The sequence below is a fragment of the Grammomys surdaster genome, unplaced genomic scaffold (assembly GCF_004785775.1).
Source record: "Grammomys surdaster isolate TR1022 unplaced genomic scaffold, NIH_TR_1.0 125704, whole genome shotgun sequence".
In the NCBI taxonomy this organism is placed as follows: domain Eukaryota; kingdom Metazoa; phylum Chordata; class Mammalia; order Rodentia; family Muridae; genus Grammomys; species Grammomys surdaster.
The window spans coordinates 2,447,791-2,469,602 of record NW_021620539.1 but is presented as its reverse complement, the minus strand read 5'-3'; the positions used below and the strand labels follow the sequence as shown (position 1 = coordinate 2,469,602).

Sequence of the window (21,812 nt, the reverse complement as noted above, 5' to 3'; positions counted from 1 at the left end):
AGAGCATGGGCATGCAAGAGTGCATCCTAGCCAGCCTTGAGAATATGGAAGAGTGGGGGATTGGAGTGGCAGCTGCCAGCCCTGGGAACTTAGTGAACCGGGTAGAGAGACAGCTGGTGTGAGACAGGCCCTGGCTAAAAGGAATAATGTGGTCTCCGTCTGTCTGCTGGGCTGAAAACAGACAGAGGCTGCCGGCTGTTGCTTAGCCTGTACTAGCATGGATTTGCCCTTTTAAAAATACTTCACACAACACCACCCTACCTACCACATTGCTCAAGGACAAAGGGAAGGCTGGCCGAGATTTCCTTGTCAGCCCGCCTGTCTGCCACCTCATCCACACAGTGTACCACCACATAGCTGAACCGAGGTAAGTTCTTATACCCCGTTTTCACATCAGCACAGAATAACCAAGACTGGAAGGCAAGCCCAATTTAGCTGGCCTACAATCTGACAAGTTGGGTCACAGCAAAAAAAAAAAAAAAATCTAATAGCCACTCAACCTAGGCAAGACCAAGTAGTCACACCAAGAAAAAGAACCATTAACTTAACTCAAGATGTTTAAGTCCCTTTGAAAAAACACAAACAATATACATAACTAAGGCAATGTGATTCCTCCAGAAATTAGCATCCCTCATTATATTGTTCCCCGAAAAAAGCAACTTAGCTCATTCATGAAGCAATGATTTCAAACTAGCAATTATAAATATCATCAAGGAACTCATAGAGGATATGAATAAATACCTGAATGAAGACCAAAAACCGCAAACACTTATCTAGTCTTTAACAATCCTTTATGAGATCCCAGATTTTAGCTATTCTTGTGGCTTCTTGCAATAAAAACATTTATGTTTCAAAAAAAAAAACCGCAAACACTTGAATTAAATAATAAGAAAAATTTTAAATAGAAAAATAAAGTTAGATAAAGATTTTTAATCTCTGAGGGGGAAAAAAAGCCAAATGGAAGTAAAATTCAAAATGAAAGACTTAGTAAGTAGAACAAAAAGCTAAGAGGAAAGCTTTACCAACAGACTGGATCTAAAGTGAAAGAGAAAATAGCAGGTCTTGAAGAAAGGGTAAAAGCAGTAAGACATTCAATCAAGGAAAATGTTAAATCTAAAAATTCAGGAAAGGATCATGGAGAACTTAGAAGCATTGTACAAATACCAAAATTATGACTCAAAGGTATAGAAGAAACCCAAATCAAAGGCATAGAAAGTATTTTCAACAAAATTAGAAAGGAACATTTCCTAAATCTAAGGAAAGAGATGTCTATCAAGATACAAGAGGCATATGGAGCACCTAATAGCCTGGACTAGAGAAGAAATGACCCACATAACATAATAATCAAAACATTAAATATGCAGGAAAAAATAAAAACACAACCAAAAAGAGCAGCAAGAAAAAGACCAGGTCACATCACCAACCAAATAACACCTCGCTTTTCAATGGACACAATTAGAGAACCAAAAGAAGTCTAAGAAAACACCCACCACAACAAAGTAACAGGGATTAATAACACTGTTAAGCAACACCCAATATTAAAGTTCTCAATTCTTAAATAAAAAATAGAAAAACAGGCTGTATTAGAAGACGGGATTAATCTTACAAGAAACACACTTCACCATTAATGATCTGATCAACACCAGCTCACAGTAAAAGGATGGGAGAGAAAAAGAAACATTCCACACAAGTGAAGCTAAGAAACAAGCAGCTGTAACTACTCTTAATATATGACAAATAGACTCCATAGCAAAACTAGTCAGAACAGAAAGGGAAGAATATTTCATACCCCTTCCGGAAAAGTCTAACAAAGGCTATCAAGAGCAATAAAAACTGCAGAAAGGGGCTGGAGAGATGGCTCAGCAGTTAAGAGCACTGACTGCTCTTCCAGAGGTCCTGAGTTCAAATCCCAGCAACCACATGGTGGCTCATAACCATCCGTAATGAGATTGGATGCCCTCTTCTGGTGTGTCCGAAGACAGCGACAGTGTACTCATAAATAAAATAAATAAATAAATCTTTAAAAAAAAACTGCAGAAAGTAGAAAAACAATAGAGTACTGAATGAAAATTGGGTTAAGGTAGAAATCAAAATAAATTTTAAAATTACTAGAATTTAATGAAAATGAAAACACAATCTATCAAAATCTATAGGACACGATGAAGGCAGTCAGTCTTAAGTGAAAAGTTTATGTATTATTAACTTTTAGTATCTACATAAAATGCAGAGAGCTCAAATTAATAACAAAGATGCACATAAAAGATTTAGAAGAATAAGAACAACACCTAAACAAGTACATGGAAATAAAAAGTTAGAGAAAAAATTAGTTAAACATAAATAGAAGTTATGAAAAGTCAAGTAAATTAAGAATTGTTTCTTTGAAAAGATTAACAAGATTGACAAAACTTAATCCAAATTAACCAAAAGAAAAGATGGAAAGAACCTAAATTAATAGACTCAGAAGAAAAGGGAAGCATTACAACAGATACCAAGGAAATTCAGAGAATCATAAAGATATTCTTTAAATTGTGTGTGTGTGTGTGTGTGTGTGTGTGTATGTGTGTGTGTGTGTGTGTGTGTGTATTCCAATAACCCAGAAAAATCTAAAAGTAAAGGATGAATTTCTTAAGATGAAATAAATAATTTAAATAGACCCCATAACAACCAGGGAAATAAAAGTAGCAATTGAAGTTTTTTCAACAGTTTGCAGCTGAGGGGTGGCTAGAAGAAAGACATTCAAGTGACTACCTGAGACAGGCACTGCTGGGATGAGTGAATGTGTGATAGAGAGAAGAGAAAGATGGAGTATGTGTTGTAGAGAGAGGAGAGAAAGCCAAGTCAAGTGGCTCATGCACTGTGGAGGGAAATGCAACTGGAGAATCAACAGTGGTGAAGAACAAGTAAATTTGAGGAGCCTGAGTACCTGGGACCGTGATGATGTCTGGGCCCAGGCTGCAATCAGGAGCCATGTCTGGGTCTGTGGCCCTATGGCAGCTGGGGTTTGTATTAACGTTGGTGGCCAATGCTGCCCTTGAAAGCCATCTGGATGTCAATGGTCTAGGTTGTTGCCTGAGACCATATGGCCAGAAGCCATACTGATACCAGGAGCCAAACTGATCTGCATGGCCTATGCTGCCATCTGAGGCCATGATGAAATCTTGCCCCAGAAGGCCACTGAAGATCAAATATTGGTCCTTGGTCCTGTTGCAACTGGGGTCTGTATCAATGTCTGTGGTCCAAGTGGCCACCCAAGTCCATGTGGATGTCTGTGGAATAGACTGCCACTGAAAACCATGTAGACATCTATCTGAGGGCTCTGGTGCCATTTGGGGACATACTGATCTGAGTTGGCTGAGGCCATGGTCAGATTTGGGCCTATATTGCCACCAGGGGCCATGACTGTGTCTGTGGTCCTATCAAAACCAGGGTCTGTGATGATGTTTAAGAGCTGTGTTACCACCAAAGGCCATATTGATGTCATAGCACTGTGGTAAGCTGGTTCCACCCCTGGCCTACGGCAGGAGAGCTGACTTTGCCACTTGAGAGAGAACTAGCCCCACTCTGCATCAGCTGCAGCACTCAGAAGAGCACCCATGCACAGGGCCTGAACAGCTGGACTTGGTGATATGAGCACAGAGAGCCAAAGGGTATGAAAGCAGGAGATCTGGCCACCTCCTGGGCAAAGCATGAGAACTGGCCATGATGGTGTGGGCACAGGAGAGATGATAGGCTGACCAACTCAACTTTAACCCAGGCCCAGATGCAGTGCTCTGAGTAGACTCCACCCCAACACTCATACTATCTATGAACTGCAGAAACATATGAAGAAGCTGGACCTCAAAAATTTCAGGATCTCCATAACATAAGGGCAACAACTGGATATCCAAGAGGAGCCCTAGTGAGGATCCAGTATTGATAGTGTAGCAGAAGCCAGAGGTCTCAAACTAGACTAGTGGCTCATTGCAATGAACATTGGCAAGTGAAGCTATTTGGGCAAAAGGGTTTACATTCACACTATGACATACTACAGCTTCCATGGCGAGATTTTTAATTTGTTGTTTTCTTTTGAGGGAAAGTTGCAAGGGTGGAGGGCAAAAGTGAAAGGACAGGGAGATGAGTGGGATTGGAGTGTGTAATGTGAAATTCACAAAAAAATCAATAAATAGTTAAAAAAAATACCAACCAAAAAAGTTCAGGACAAGATGGATACGGTGTTAGAATTCTACTAGAACTTCAAAGAAAAACTAATCCCAATACTTCTCAACTTATTCCATAAAGTAGAAATGGAAAGAATACTTCCAAATTCTTTTTATAAAGTCAGTATAACACTAATACTAAAACTAGAAAAAATTCATCAAAAGAAGAAAATTATAGGCCAGTTTCTTTGATGAGCATGGATACAAAAATACTCACAAAATACTTGCAAACTAAACTCAACAGTACATCAGTAAACCCTTGTCACATGGTCAAGTCAATCCCAAAGATTCAGGGAGTTTAACATATGTAAATCACTAAATGTAATTCATCACATAAAGAGACTCAAGTAGGGAAAACATATGATCATATCCTTAGTTGCAGGTAATGCTTATGACAAAATCCAACATTCCTTCAGGATAAAAGTACTAGAGAATCTAGAATCTAGGAATATAGGGAAGATATCTCAACTTGATAAAGACAATATATGATAACCCTACAGCCAACATCATGCTAAGCATGGGAAAATATAAAAAGCATTATTAAAATATATTAATATAGTAAAATATATTGAAATAAGTGGTAAGAAAAGGATGTATACTTCCCCCACTCCTGCTCAACATAGCACTTGAAGTCTTACCTAGAGCAATAAAGTCAAATGAAGGAGATAAAAGGGATAAAAATAGGAACGAAAGAAATCAAAGTATTCTTATCTGCAGACATTATGAGTCTGTGTATAAGACATTGAAGAGACTCCTATAACCAAAATTTACAAAGAATTCAAGACGTTAGACTCCATAAAAACCAAATAACCCAATTTTAAAATGGGGTGTAGAGATAAAGAATTCTCAACAGAGGAATTACAAATGGCCAAGAAATACTTTTAAAATATTCAATATCCTTAGTCATCGGTGAAATGCAAATCAAAGAATCCCTGGGATTCTACCTTACACCAATCAGAATGACTAAGATCAAAACTGAAGCACATGCTGGTGAGGATGTGGAGGAAAAGGTATACTCCTCCATTGCTGGTGGGAGTGCAAACTTGTACAACCACTCTGGAAATTTGGCAATTTCTTAGAAAACTGGGAATAGTTCTATCTCAAGACCCAGCTATACTACTCCTGATCATATACCGAAAGATGCCCCAATATCCTGTAAAGACATTTGCTCAACTATATTTATTGCAGCTTTATCCAAAGTAGCCAGAAACTGGAAACAACCAGTATGTCTCTCAAATGAAGAATGAATAAAGAAAACGTGGTACATCTACACAATGGAATACTATTCAGCTATTAAAAACAAAGACATCATGAATTTTGCCAGCAAATGGATGTAACCTGAGAATATTATCTTGAGTGAATTAACCCAGTCCCCAAAGGACATGCGTGGTATGTACTCATAATTAAATATTAGACATAAAATACAGGTACTGTGTTACACTCCAAAGATTTAAAGAAGCTAAACAAGAAGGAAGGCCCAAGCAAGGAAGCTTTAATCTCACTTAGTAGGGGGAATAAAATAGTTATGAGAGGCAGATGGAGGGAGGGAACTGGAAGGGAGTGGAGAGAGTGAGAGAATGAGGGGTTCAGGATCAGGGGTAGGGAAGGACAGGAGAGATGGCTAGATGGCCATGAAAATGAACAGAAATCTGCAACCAACAGGAATGAGGAGGTGGGGGGCATCTCTAGGAAGTTAAAGAGACTTGAGATAAGAGAGGTCCCCAAAAATCAATGGGGGTGACTTTATTACTTACAACACTGGGTATATGGAACCTGAAGAGGCCACCTCTTGTAGCCAGGCAGGAGCCCCAGTGGAGTAATAGAGCCACCAACCCACCCACAAAACTTTAATTTATCAAACAAAACCCAAAATTTATCCTGTCTACAAGTAATGCAGGTGTAGGGGAGGTAACAGAGACTGAGTGAATGGCCAACCAATAACCAGCCCAACTAGAGACCTATCCCATGGTCAAGCACCAATCCCTAGTACTATTAATGATATACTCTTTTATGCTTCCAGACAAGAGAACATTGTCCTCTGAGAGGCTCTATCCATCATCTGACTCAGACAGATAGAGACACCACAGCCAAACTGTTGATGGAGCTTGAGGACATTTATGGAAGAATAGGAGGAAGGATTGCATGCCACAAATGGGCTAAGGACTCCATAGGAAGACCAACAGAATCAACTAACCTGGATGCTTGGGGCTCTCAGAATCTGAACCACTAACTAAAGAACATACACAGCCTGGACTAGGTCTCGCCACTCATATGTAGCAGATGTGCACTTTGTTCTTCATGTAAGTCCTGAACAACTGGAGTGGGGCTATCCCAAAATCTGTTGCCTACACATGGGATGTGTGTTTTTCCAGCTGGGCTGCTTTGTCTGGCCTCAATGGAAGAGGAAGTGCCTAGCCTTGCAGAGACTCTCAGTACCAGGGTGGGGGAATACTCGGAGGGACCCCACCCATTCAGAGGAGAATGGGAGGAGGGAGGACATGGGAAGGATTGTAGGAGGGGGTGACTTAGAGGGGGGGCAGTGGGTGGGATGTAAAATGAGTAAGTAAATTGTACAATTAAATTAAAAATAAATAAATAAATAAGTAATAAATAACACAAACAACACAAAACCAAATTGCAACAAATGGTGATGTGGCCTGGAGAAAGGGGAAAATGTCTTCACTATTGATGGGAGGTGTAAACTGGTGAGCCACTGTTGTGATTTCTCAGAAAGCTAGAAATAGGTCTACCATATGATCCAGCTATATTACTCTTGGACATATGCAAAGTATTATATAGAGATGCACGTTCATCCATGTTCATTACTGCTGTTATTCACAATAGCTAGCAAATGGAAACAGTTTAGATGTCTCCCAACTGATGGCATGCATAATGAAATGTGAAACACTTTATTATTAGCTGTAAAGAAGATTAAAATTAAGAAAATTTCACATAAATGGGTAAAACTAGAAAACAAAACAGAAAACATTTTGATTGAGATAGCCCAGACCCAGAAAGACATTCCATGAAGTGGAATTCATAGTTGGCATGGTTATTTGTGCCAAGAGTCTTTGGCTATACAAGTCTGTAGGCCCTAGGGGAGAACCTACCACTATTATTTTGCTAAATGGACTTTTTATTAAACCAACTCCTAATGACTTACCACTATACTCATAGATTAATGTATTTCTCATTACTCATGAGAGAAGAACATTACTCATGTGCAGATGAAAATTAAAACAGAGAGCCACAACTGGTCAGTGTGTAGAAAATCAGAAACTTCAAATTAGATGAGTTTAAGAGAAAGAGAGAGACCATGAAGTTGGATGGGTATAGAGTTAGGGATGAATATGGAAAGAGTTGGGGATGGGTTGATCAACAGATGATATATGAAATTTTCAAAGAATTAACAAAATATTTTAAATACCAAATATTAAAATTTATGAGATACAGATAAATACTGGAATTTATTTTTTATCAATACATGTGGAAAGAAAATTTACTAATACTGTCAACAGCTAAGCAACGTTAAATAATAGGACTCTTTATCTCATTTCTGATCACAAGGAAAAACAAACAGCATTAAGTAGGATATATTCATAGTTTTATATAAGTTTTACAACCTCAGGTTCACAAAGTTCCATTTTTCCCTTCCTTACAGTACAAAAATATCATTTTTAATCAAAAGAATTTTATTAAAGGCTTTTTTGTATTAGTTTTCATTGTATTTTTCTTTTTCTGTTGCTATGTAAACCATATTGATTTTTTAAAATTAAACTATATTCCAAGGATGAAGAAAAATTTGTTGTGATCTTTTGTGACTTTTCAATTACATTTTGATTGTTTATTCTACTGAGGTAAGGTTTTGTTAAGTTGACCTGGAATTGATGATTCTATTGATCCAGTTTCCCAAGTACTGGGAAGAAAGGCATATACTAATGACTTAGCCTCATTCATTGTTTTTTCTTCTTTTGTTCAATTAATTAGTTAATTAGATAATTGAGACCCAAGTTGGTCTTGAACTATATAGCCAACAATGACCTTGAACTTCTGATTCTCCTGTCTTGGCCTCTACAGTACAGGCAAGTGGTTCACCATATCCAGTTTATCTCTTTTTATTGTATAAAGGGTTTTATTATATATTATAGACATATAGTGTTCATTATTAATACTTACCTCCCTTCTTATCCTTGCTTTCCCTTACCCTTTTCTACTTACATATCCCTAGTAATTTTCCTCCTATATTTCACATATGTGCAAACACGTGATGGTTGACATTTTAATGTTAACTATTTTCACAAAATTCTAGTCTCTACTTCCATACATTTTCCTGAAGATTATATAATTGCATTCTTCTTTAAGCTTGATACTTTTTTAGAAAAGGATAAATATAATAGCTTATACCCTGGTCTTTGTGCAATTTTCTTCCTAGCTTCTGACACTTAAATCTGAGGAATTGCATAAGTAGCTGCCATTTCTGCTTAGCGGATCCAAGGTGTATTATATAACCAGTAAAGAATGTACAAGATAATCAAGAATTCCTGAGAAGCCTCACCCTATCTATTTGTACCAGCCACAAATACTTGGAGCTATCTTCTTTCTTGAAACTAGCTGGCCAAAGGCAAGGAGAATCAGGTAGGCAACTTTCATATTCCTTCCTGTTCTCTATTACATTTCCCCAGTCGCATCCCTGGCCCTGTAGCAGACTGTGCATGGGACTAAGTCCCCTTTATGCCTCCATTCCCTGGGGACTCCACAGTTCCTCAGTGTATCCATTCTTTTTACCTGACACCATTCCCTTGTGTCAGTACCAAGGGGCACTCTCTACCCCTTGGTACCAGGGAAACCAGCTGGCCATGCTGGCTTGCGAATCAGGTAGGTGATCTTTACTCTCTTGGTTCTCCATTACAAATTCCTCACTTTCATCCACAGCCCTGTTGCAGAGCACCTGCAGGGACCTGTCTTCTCTTACTGACTCCACTCTTTTTGGGAGTCTGCAGATTCTCATTGACAGACCAACCTTTCCTTTTTATAGACCAGTGGTTCTCCACCTGAGAGTCATAACTGCTTTGGGAGTCACATAGTCACATATCAGATATCCTGCATATCATATATTCACATTGCAATTCATAAAAGTCACAAAATTACAGTTATGAAGTAGGAAAAATAATTTTATGGTTGGTGGCCATGAAGGTCACATGAAGGTCACAGCATTAGGAAGGCTGAGAACCACTGATATAGACCTTCTCTTCACTTGCTTCTAACACATCCCATCCTTTGTGTCAGTAATACCTAGAAACACATTCCACCTGGGATTCCCTTGGATTCACAGTACCCACATCTGGCAGAGACTCAGGAATACTCCCTCTTAGGCAACCAATACCTACCATACTCTCCTAAGATCCAGAAAGGGCAAGCAAAACCAGGGGAAAGAACTCCTAGCCAAAAAGACAAGACTATATATCACCATCTAGAATTATAATGACCTCAAACCCAGATGCCAGAAAAACTCAAAGCATTTCCAGTAAATTCAAGAACAAGACATAGCTGCCTACTCTCTCAATACCTAATATAGTACTTGAAGTCTTAGTATGAACAATAGGACAACAGAAGGAGATAAGTAGGTACAAATTGAGAAAGAAGATGTGAAAGTATTGTATTGGAAGATGATATTATTGTATGTGTAAATAACCCTAAAAATTGTACCAGGGAACCCCTACAAGTAGCTGACAAACACTTTTCAGCAAAGTAGCATAATAGAAAATATCCAAAACACACTATCCCTCCTATACACAACTGACAAATGGTCTGAGGAAAAAAAAACAGAGAAATGGTACCTTTCATAATAACACAACCAAATAAAATATCTCAGAGTCCCTCTAACTTAGCAGGTAAAATGCTTATAATAAAAAACTTTAAGATGTTTTCTAAAGGCATCAAAGAAGATATCAGAAGATGGAAAGGTCTCTCATGCTCATGGATTGGTAGAACTAATACAGTGAAAACAGCTATCCTTCCTAAAACAACCTACAGATACAATGTAATCATCAAAATTCCAATACAATTCTTCACACTACTTGAAAGGATGATTTTTAGCAAGAAGATCAATACTTATCACCATGTACAAAATGAAACTCAAAATGGATAAAAAAAAACCCAACAACAATATGAGGCCACTGAATCTGATAAAAAGAGAAAGTGGGGAATAGTCTTGAACTCATTAGAACAGAAAAAGCCTTTCTGAAAAGAACATTTGTTATCACAAGCACTAAGAACAGCAATTAATAAAAGTGACCTCATGAAACTGAAATACTTCTATATGTCAAAGGACACCATCATTTAGACAAACCAGCAGGCTACAGATTGGGAAAAGATTTTTTTAACAACTATACATCTTATAAATGGCTATATAAAATATATAAAGATATTTAAATAACTGGAAATCAAGAAAACAACCCAATTTTAAAATGGAGTACAGATCAGGAAGCTGAGAATCAGTTTACTTCAATATTCAGTTACACCATTTTGGGACAAATACACAAAGGGTTCTTCATTCTACAATAGAGATACTTTGCACAACCATGTTCATTGCTATTCTATTTATATTAGACAGAAATTGGAAACAGCCTATATGCCATCAATGAATCAGTGAATAGAGAAAATGTAGTATATTTGTACAGTGAAATATTACTTGGCCATTTAAAAAATGAAATCATGAAATTCATAGGTAAATGCATGGAGCTAGAAAATAATACTGAGTGAGGAAATCCAGACTCAAAAGGACAAATATGATATGTATTTGCTTATATGTAAATGTTAATTTTTAAGCTTGTATTAAGCAGGCTCTAATCCATATAACCACAGAGGTTAGTTATAGAGTAAGTGAATAAAATATATAATAAAATATATATATAGTAAGGTAAGAATTTGCCCAGGAGTGGGAAGGGAAACAAAGAGGAAATATTGGTAGGGGCAACTATGGACATTTGAGGCACCATATGGAAACCTAGTATAGTAGAAACTTTTTAAAATATCTACATATATAAAAGAGATCTAAATTGGAATCATCAAATAACAGTAGACAAAGCTCCAAGTAGACTTCTCCCTACCAAATGAAGCATCCAATGTTGGGGAGAGTTACATATAATTGAGTTAATAGACAGAGAGACCCTGTAGAAACCCCTCAACAACCCAGGATACTTCTAAGTTTATTGGTTGCTCTCCACAAACTGAAGACAATGCCTATATAACTCACTGAACATACAGAAGTCTAGGGGTACCTACTTAGAGCCCTCACCCCTACAGACTAGTGTTTGCAGTACTGAAAGGTTCTTCAAATGCTAAAAGAGAAAGGTAAACACCAATTCAGCTATAAACCCTATGATCTACAGTGGTGACTTTTTATCCAAGATATGCTAGTGCAATAGTGGCAGAAAAGTTATGGGAATAACCAACTATTATCTGTTCAGAATTAAGGACCACTCCATGAGATGGAACTCATGCCTATCACTCTCAGGTGCCATGGATTAGATAGGCCATGGATCTAAGGGAAAACCAAATAGTAGTGTTCTGCTAATAGAACATAGTAATAAAATGACTTTTAATGACACTCTTCTATCAGCATTTTTCTCAGTCTTCATCAGAGAAGCTTCTTCCTGCAGTAGATGGGAACATATAGAGACTTACAACTGGTAAGAGTACAAAACATAAGAGACCTTGGAACACTCGGTCCTAAATAGGATTTTAATCACCAAATCCTTTCCCTTGGGGCTCAGGGGACTCTAGAGGATGGAGAGAAATTGCAAAAGCAGTGGAGATGTGAGACATAACACAAACAAGGCCTTGTAGACACAACAGGACTGGTAAACTCAAATTATGGCAGCATGCACAGGGTTTCCTCATGCTTAAGCTAGATGGGGTCTCAATGTTGAGAACAGAAATTGTCACAAGCCTCTATTCCTAATCCATAAGCTATCTGGAATTGATAACTGTACACAAAGGAAAAATTAATTTCTCCAACAGAACCTCACTTGGTACCAAACCAGCTCCATCCTCAGCAACGGACGGCCAACACAAAATGAACACTTTTGTGTTTTTTGTAGGTGTTTTGTCTCATAATGCTTTGCTTGGGCTTTTTGCTTTGTTTTTTAACCTTACATATCTTTTACTTGTATATTATGGTTTCCAATTTTGTTTTTATGATGTTTCTGTGTGTGTGAATGTGTGTATCTCAGCATCTGTATGTGTTTCTTGTGCTTTTTCTTTGCTTCGTTTTTTATGTTTTGCACTATTATGATTTGATTTACACTATTGTATTTTATTATTTAGATGCCTGTTTGTATTATGAGAGAAAGAAAAAAAGGTATGGATTTGAGTGGAAGGGGAGGGGAGGAGGATCTTAGGGAAACTGGCAGAGTTTATAGAAAACTATTATCAGAAAGTGTTATATGGAAAAATCTATTTAAGTAAAAAAAGAATTTCTGAGAAATATATTATTAGAAACCAGAAAAATCCTGAGGAAATGCTGATGCTTGTGTCTGTCCATTCCTTTGCCCTTATCTGCTGATGAATATTGATCTGCACATAAATAAAGCAACATAGGGTATCCTCTAATCACACTCACCATTAACAACAGAGCTTGACTTAAACTATTTTATTTTCTACAATGACTTTCTATTACCAAACTTGATCCAAGATGGTTTTTGAAGAAACCACACAATGGAATTCAAAGAGGATATGTCTTTGTCTACTACCACCATATCACTATATCATTTAAGTTTAATTATACTAATTTCTGTAGCAACTTCAGAGAAACAGATTGTCATTGATAATAATCCTGGCAGGTAGATAGTTTCAGGAACTTGCACTATGTCTTCCTACTATACCTCTAGTTATAATGTCAGGAAACCAAAGAGAGTATTAGTCCAAATCACTGAGCATATCTGTCCACCTTACACTTAAATAAAAATGATATATTTATGCAGGCGGGTGGTGTACTTTTAACTTAGTCTTGGGGTAATAGTTCATTTGTTATCTGGTTACTTAGTTTGTACAGCTTACCACCTATGAGACGACCAGAATATTGGTTTTGGATTTGCCAATGTTAATGCCTGCTCTGACCTTTTAGATAATTGTCCTGAAAAAAATTCTTCTACAAATGATCAGTAACGCTCCTGTATATATTTATATTCCATATGTACTCAGGATCCCCCTTTGATCACTATATGCAGGATTTCAGAACTGATTCACATTTGAAAGGTTGATAAGAAGTAATTTTCCATGTCAGTGATAAATATGAAGAGAAAACTACTCTTTACCTTTTTTATGATTATGCAAATCAAACAAGTTCCAATCAAATGCTCCACCTAATTTTGTTCCTAGAAAAGTCATGCAATATTAGTTAATACCATGGATTTATGAATTGCCAGTCCAGCCTAACTGCCTGTTACAATAATTTATGCCCATGCTGCCAGATGGTTAAATAATGCCACCTGGCCTCTACCCATCTAGATATTTAATCCTTAGAGATATAATGGAGACTGGCTCTTTGCTATCATTTCCTACTGTCAACAAAGGCCTAAAAAGAGATAGCCACTGCCTAGTTTTATAAATATGTTACCTGCTTTTCCAGAATATTCCTTCCTAAGAAGAAACAGCATCCTTGGAAGCCTTCTGAGGAGGTCAGAGGAGAAGACTTAGTTGGACAAATAATATACTTATATTAATACTCGCAACTCTTGTTTCTTCTGATCTCTTCCTTAATGCTGTGCCAGAAGGTATCTCTACCTTCTAGTTGGTATCTCTAGTAACAATAAGTCTCTGCTGAGTCAAAGCTTCAGAGTACTATTCCTGTGAACTACTAGGGCATGTGTCCTCACCAAATTATGGTCCAAGATATGTCCTAGGTGAATGAATTGACTTTGTGACAGACAATAGTAGGGTCCTCAGTTTCTTTGTAAATATTCTACTTATTTTATGTATATTCAGTTTTCTTATAGAGAAAGAGTTAAATATTGAGGTTGGATTATAGTAATATCTAAGATTTTATTCTGGTTTTAGACCTGAGTTGATGACTCTGGGTATCCTTGTGAATACAAACATCAGTCTCCTAAAGAAGAAAAACTGTTTTCTAACTGTAAAAGTGACATTCTGCTGGCCAGATGGGTTCAGGAAGTCCAGGCTGATACAAAGAGTTACTGTTTTCTCCAGTTTATCTACATAAATTTCCCTGCCCTGGGGGTGATGGTTGAAAAGCATGCTTTTAAAAAAGTCACATATTTATCCAAAACTTTAATATGTAGTCTTATTTTTTTTAAATAAGGTCTTTTAAATGTCTAATTAGTTAAGAATCTTAAGATGAAATTATCTGGACTTAGAGTGGACCCCACCCTAAATACTGTTAACCTTATAAGAAAAGGACAACAGACAAAGAGAAAAGACAGACATAAGAAGATAGTTGCAGAAGCTGAAGTTATATCTCCTCAATTCAAAGACTATCTAAGCTATAAGAGGCAAGAAAAGTATCCCCTAGGGCTTTTAGAGGGATCCTGGCCCAACCGGTACATTGATTTTAGACCTCTGACTTTCAGAACTATGAAAAACTAAACATTTGTTGTTTTAAGTCATCCCATGTGTGGTCATTTGTTATGGTATTTCTTAAAAACTAACTCATAAGAACCTGGGATAATGTTCTTTTCTAATATTGACACAGGCTGATCAAAGTGGTAACAATTAGTTTCCTTATACACAGTTCTTGAGCCCAATTTTAAAATTTTCTCAGGATAAAAGCAGTAAGAGTTCCTTTAAATATACTTTAAAGGAAATCTGCAACTGATGGGTGTGGGGAGGTGGGGGAGGCACATCTCAAAGACATGACAGAAACCTGGGATAGTAGAGGCACCCGAGAATCAATGAAGGTGACCTTAGCTGTGACTCACAGCATTGGGAATATGGAACCTACAGAAGTCACCTCCCATAGCCAGGAAGGAACTCCAGTGGAGCAATATGGACACCAAACCATCCACAAAACTTCTGATCCCAAATTTATCCAGTCTACAAGAAAAGCAGGGATGGGGAATGGAGCAGATGCTGAGGAAAATGGTCAACCAATAACCCCAATAACTGGCCAAACTAGAGAGCCATCCTATGCCCAGTCTAGCAATCCCATCCTCTGAGAGGCTCCCCCAGCAGCTGACTCAGATGGATGCAGAGATCTACAGCCATACAGTGGATGGAACCTGGGGATTCTTACAGAAGAATAGGAGGAAGGCTTGCTACCTGGAAGGGATAGGAACTCCATAGGAAGACCAACAGGGTCAACTAACCTGCATCCTTGGGTCTCTCCGAGACTGAACCACCAACCAAAGAACATGTACAGGCTGGGCCTAGCCCCCCGCCATACACACATATGTAGCAGATGTACATTTTGGTCTTCATGTGGGTCCTGAACAGCTGGAGCAGGAGCTATCCCAAAAGCTGTTGTCTGTCTGTGGGATATGTTCTTCTAGTTGGGCTGCCTTATCTGACCTCAGTGGGAGAGGATGTGCCAAGGTCTGAGGATACCCAGAGGGGCCCCCATCCAGTCAGAGGAGAAGGGAAGAGGGGATGGGGGAAAGATTATGGGAGGGGGTAACTGCAAGGGGCAGTAGGTGGGATATAAAGTGAATAATTAGAAAATAATAAATTAAAAAGATATTTAAAATCCCCCAGAGTTAAGGTAAATAAGTCATCAGTGTCTGGGATTATATATATACATACATATATATATATATATATGCAAAAAGAACTGAATCTGATCCTCAGCACCATAAAGAAGTCTTTCTGATGGCAAAACAAAGACCTTTATTATGTAATTAGGTTCAATGTTGATAAGGAAGAGGTGCCTTACATTTTCCAGGTGGGCCCAAGCTAATAAAAATTTCTCCTTAAGAGAGGATGTGATCAGAAAGAGACTGTTGTGGACAAAGCTGGGGATACAGTTCACTGTTAGCTCTAAAACAAAGGCAGCTACCAGCCAAAGAAGGGGTGATGCTTGTGAAAGAGCCAGAGATCAGCTTCTTTTCTAGAGTTGCCTAAAGGAGTTCAGGTCAGTGATGCTTCTGGTGGCTTTCTAGCACACAGAACTGTAATAACATAAAGTTTTGTTGTTTTAAACTACCATAAGTATAATAGCTTATATCAGTACCAGAAAACTAACACAAATGCTGTAAAAAAAAAAAAGCGACTTTATTCCGCTTATATCTGTCATTAGCCCATATCGTAAGTATTTGGTCTCCCAGTTTCTGACCTTTACATGAGTCCATACTCCAATTAATCACACAAAGATGTCCAAGTAATTATTATTTCACTGTATGCCAGGATTTAATATCACTCCACTTGATGTCTTCAACAAATTCTTTGTTTTTATGTATAAGACAATCTAACTATAAAAATCCTATCCATGTGGCAACAATATAGAAACTCATCAAACACTTATATAAAGGACCAGAAAAAAGGACCACATATTTTAGGAACTGAAGGTTATTTCGTCTAGTCACAAATGCTTAGCTTTGTTCTTAAGATAAGGAAGAGGCTGCAGGTGTTGTGATTTACTGCTATCTGAACCAGAGCTCTACAGAAACTAGCCTGAGGCAAGGTTCTTCTACTAATATTTCATGAAAAATAGACTCTCTGGGTTGCAGTACTGAAGGGAAGGGAAAGTGAACCAGAAGCAAACTGACTCAAAATTACGCTATCCATTCTTTCATGGGGAGAGTCAGAAAAGACACATCAATAATTATTTGGCAGGTGTTTCATCAGTGTGGATTTGTGGCCTTGTCTCTAAATCATGACTTAGAACAACCCAACTAAAGGGACGAGAATAATTCATTCCCTGTCTCCCGTCTGGCATTTGTTAAAGTTGTTCCATAGGAAGTTAGCTCATCTTCACAAGAGAGTCATGTCATTTGACCCCTGTGGAAGTTTTTAGAAAAGGCACAAGGTATGCTTTAAACTGTGTAATACCTTGTGAATCCAGAACTACTGAGATGAGCCAGGGGTGCTAGGTACAGCTGGTGAGCTTCAGGAAGCAGTACTGTAAGAAGTTGATTGACCCTGCCAAGCTTGAAGTATAGCAAGGAAGTGTTTGGGAGACACCCTGACAGAATCTAAAAGGCTGCCCTTGTTATTATAGCCCGTATAGAAGCTTCTAAGAAAATCAGCACCCTTTGCTGTTTGACACGCCAATATTCAAGTTTCTTAGAAATAGTGTCATGGAGGAAAGAGATTCTAATTTTGACTATGATATTATCTTGCTTCCATAGGAACCCTAACAACAGTACTTTGTTTCTTACATCACTACCAAGCCTCCAAGGAGAGGCTTTCCACATCAAGTTTATCCAAGAAGCATTAAAGGAAATGTTTAAATAAGAAAATCTATCAACATATTAAACAAATTAAAACAAATGCTTAACCTGATGCATGCAGAAACCTATCCAACCAAATTCAACACTATTTATAATTTAAAACTCTCAATACTAGAAATACATGGAATATTTTTGTTCTTATTGTGTAGGGGATTAGAGAAGGGGTGGGGACAGAATACAGGGTCTCAACTTGTTTAAATCTTCAAACCCAGGAATAAATCATTTATAATCAATAATGTGCTAGATCCTGATCATCAAAACATAAGATACATATAACTATGTTGGAAAGGAAGAAAACAAGTTGTCTACATCTGTTATACTGTCATAAATAATTCACACCAGAGAATCTAAGGACAGACACTAAAAACAAATCATTTAATGACACTGCCAGGTTTTTTTTTTAAAAAAATAGTATTTTATATACAAGAAATAATTAGCTATTATCAAACGACCTTAACAAAAATTAGGTCAAAAGGAAGCAATATGATCTCAGCAGGAAAAGGCACCTGCAGCTGAGTTGGATAGCCTAGGTTTGAGCCCCAGAACTTATATAAGATAAGACCAACTTTACAAACTGTCCTCTGACCTCTACACACACGTGTACATGCACACACACACACACACACACGCATGCACACACACACGCACACATACACACACAGACACACAATGTAAAAAGTTATCAGAACAGGAATCAATCTAAAATAGTATATGGAAAAGTAATCTAACAAAAGAGATTGCATTTTATTAAAAATTACATAAAGTTCTCTAAAACATGAAAGAAAATCAAATAAATCATTCCATAGATGAAACTTGCAAATAACTGAGAAACTTGTATTTAAATATACAAAAAAAATCACTATGTCAAAGCAGCGTGAAATAATTCATGCAGAAGTTAAATTCGAATTATAAGATATAAAAACTTAAAATTGATAGAAAGGTAGGATTATGGTTTTTGTCAAGAAAGGAAAGACTTATTAAACAAAAAGTACAACCAAAAGATTAACAAAATTAAATTTAGTTAAAAACAAAACCCTGGTCTATAAGAAGGTAAGGTTTTATGGGCAATAGACTAATCTTGCCGAGCAACACATTAGTCTTGGTGTACTGGCATCAATATTCATTTATTTATAATCCTTTTCAATTGTCAATACACAGTCACCATATACTGCATTCTTTCATAAAAACTTGGATAACATGCAAAAAGGAATACCATTTACCATTTTCCCCAGTACCATGTCTAGTGCCCTCGAAGATTTGTACAGATCTATTCAGGCTTTTGTTCAGGGTATATAGTATACACATACTAATACAGATATATCATTCTCATAGTTTTATACCACATTGTTCTAGAATTTTCCTTTTAAAATGTGCCTTAGTTAAGTTGCTATTATGTGTGTATCAACATTCATTTAGTTAACTTTTGGTTAATAGACATGTTATTCCTTATTTACATAAATAGTATGGATATCTGAAAGGATTATTCAGGCCAAATGATTTAAAACATATGTCCTAAATGATTATAATACTGTTTTCTGTGCATATACACATATACAAATATATGCATATCTAATGCACATTGTGAAATAATCAGAATGGTTTTATAATCTGATGACGTGCTATCCACATCTGGTCTTTCCCACTATCTAGTATCATTATTTCTAACATTTTTGGTCTGATGGAAGAACGGTATACCTGTTTTTCTTCGACTGCCAGTGATGGTATTTCCTCCTCACCCCAGGAGAAACTATATCTGCACTTAACTCATTTTGGGGAAAAAAAAGTTGCTTCATTTGCTTTTTAAGTACCTAGAACAATTTATTTTTAAAATATTTTTATTTTTTGAGATTACAATATAATTACATCGTTTCCCCCTTTCCTTTTCCCTCTAACCCCTCCCAGACACATGACTAATGACATAGTCATATTATTAAGTTAATCATATAACATTTAGAAATAAACGCTGCTCTGCTACCTTCTCAACAATGCAGATTTAAGTATCAGTTTTACTGCTGAGTAAACTAAAAACTTAGAGCATTATTAGCAAGAGTATTTCATTTACTTGTTCACTTGCTCATGCATACCCTCAACAAGTATTATTTTCAGATGCCACTGAATGCTACCAACTAATTGGGATTTTAAATCTCAAAAAAATAGTATAAAATAACTTTTTCTAAAAGTGGGAAAAACAAAAGTGAGAATAAGGTAGCATACTTACTTTTCCTTCATCTCTTGGGCTATCACTTAAATGTACAACTGGGCCTGGATGAGTCTTGGTGGATCTGTTAAATCAATTCAGAACAATAATTTAAAACTAGGCAACAGAAAATAGCAAAGAAGTTAAGATTAAGCTGTAATACACTCCCAGACTAGTAGAGCTAAGCTCCAATTTGCTTGAAATTTCAGCTTTCTTTATGAACTACTTTTTTTAATTGATTTTTTATTTACATGTCAAATGTTGTCCTTCTTCCCAGTCTCCCCTCTGCAAATACCCCAAACTATCCCCCTCCCATTTGCCTCTAAGAGGGTACTCCCCCACCCACTCCTGTTTCACCCTTCTAGCATTCCTCTTCTCTGGGGCAACAAGCCTCCTCAGGACCAAGTGCCTCCCCTCCCATTGATGCCAGATAATTCTCTGCTACACATATAGCAGGACCCATGGACCTACCCATGTGTACTCTTTGGTTGGTGGTTTAGTCTTTGGGAGCTCTGAGGGATCTGGTTAGTTGATATTGTTTGAACTACTCTTCTTCTTCCTATTAAATCTAGTAAACTAGGGTTGGTGGGATATTTTTAATTAGGTATAAAAATAAAGTCCCACATTTTGAAATGGTACTTTTATTACATTTTTGTGAAATTACGGGTCTCTGATATGTTTAATGAATTTTATTAATATAGAAAATGCTATAGCCACAAACTTGTATAGTAAATCTATTTCAAGCAAATTTTAAGCTGCTTCTAATTTAAGATTTCCTTTGACATGGAATTTTCTATGATTTTGTCCCTAAAGCAGAATACAGTGGCATACTAGATTTAAAAGGAAATGCTTTAGTGTCTATCCTTCAGAAAACTGAATACCTGGGGGAATCTGGTTCATTGATTATATCTATTATATCTGGATTTTCCACTGTAGCCAATAATAAATAATTATGTGTATAGAAACACAACCAAAAGTTAGGACTTTGCTAATCTGACCTAAAACTTATTCTACTCTGATCATCTGGCATGATTTCTTTATAAATCTAATTTAACAGGATTAATGAATATGACTATGTCATACTTAAGCATGATATCATCTGACATGACAAAAGAACTATTTCTCAACTTTCTACAGTCCTTTCCATGATCCAGTTGTTACAGAGGGCGAGAAAACAAAGAAACTACATTTAGAAAGGGTAATCCAAGTGTATCTGAGTTGCCAGTTCCACGTTATTTCTTAAGGACACAAAAAATCCAAAAAGATCCTTCACAAGACAATAAAGACTATTTAAATCTTAGAAATTAATTTTAAAACTGATAAGTAAGTAATTATAATACTGATTCCTGAATATTACTAAAAGAAATACATAGATTAGATGCTGATAAATTATGTGAATGGATTCATTCATCCCATTCACAAATATATTTTCTCATCTAAAAATGGATATAGTACCATTGATCAGACACACACATACACACACACACACACACACACACACACATATATAATTTAATGGCAAAAGATAGATCATTTTTAACAGTATGTATTGAGAGATTGTTCTATTTAAAAATCAGAATTATTATTTTTATTTTATAGTATATTTTAAAGAAAAACATACAGGGTTACAAAAGAAAGTTCATAGAGCTGTTTTTGGATATATTCATATGTAATATACATTTACATATAGTATTGTAAGAAGGTAAATGCTTCTGACAAAGAATAATGTCCTTAATTATTCTTTAGTAACTAATAATAGTCAACAAACCAAAACTACTATCTATCTTTGGGTTTGGTTAGATCAACAATTACTAAAGTGTATTGCATGATAGATTAGTGAAAACAGTAAGAAGTTTCATAGAACAATATATACTTAAATATTTGAAAACTCTGAGTTAAACATATTAAGTATTATACCCCGCTCTGGGCTGGAACAGACACAGAGTTGGTCTGCTCCTGTCCTGTGGAGAAACTGAATCCTGAGTCATCCAGGAGCCACTGCACTCAGAGCAGCTG

At 36.8% G+C, this 21,812-nt stretch overlaps 1 protein-coding gene across 1 annotated transcript in view; it reads right to left on the bottom strand.

The window, feature by feature from the left end:
* The window catches only part of LOC114639413 (syntaxin-binding protein 5-like), a gene marked incomplete at its 3' end in the record, with an annotated part of 222,451 nt that overhangs the window by 80,054 nt on the left and 120,585 nt on the right, over positions 1-21,812 (bottom strand). Inside the window, exon 4 of the mRNA XM_028788160.1 lies at positions 19,818-19,881. Within this exon, the coding sequence (XP_028643993.1) occupies positions 19,818-19,881 (64 nt within the window). The remainder of the gene's footprint in view (positions 1-19,817; positions 19,882-21,812) is intronic.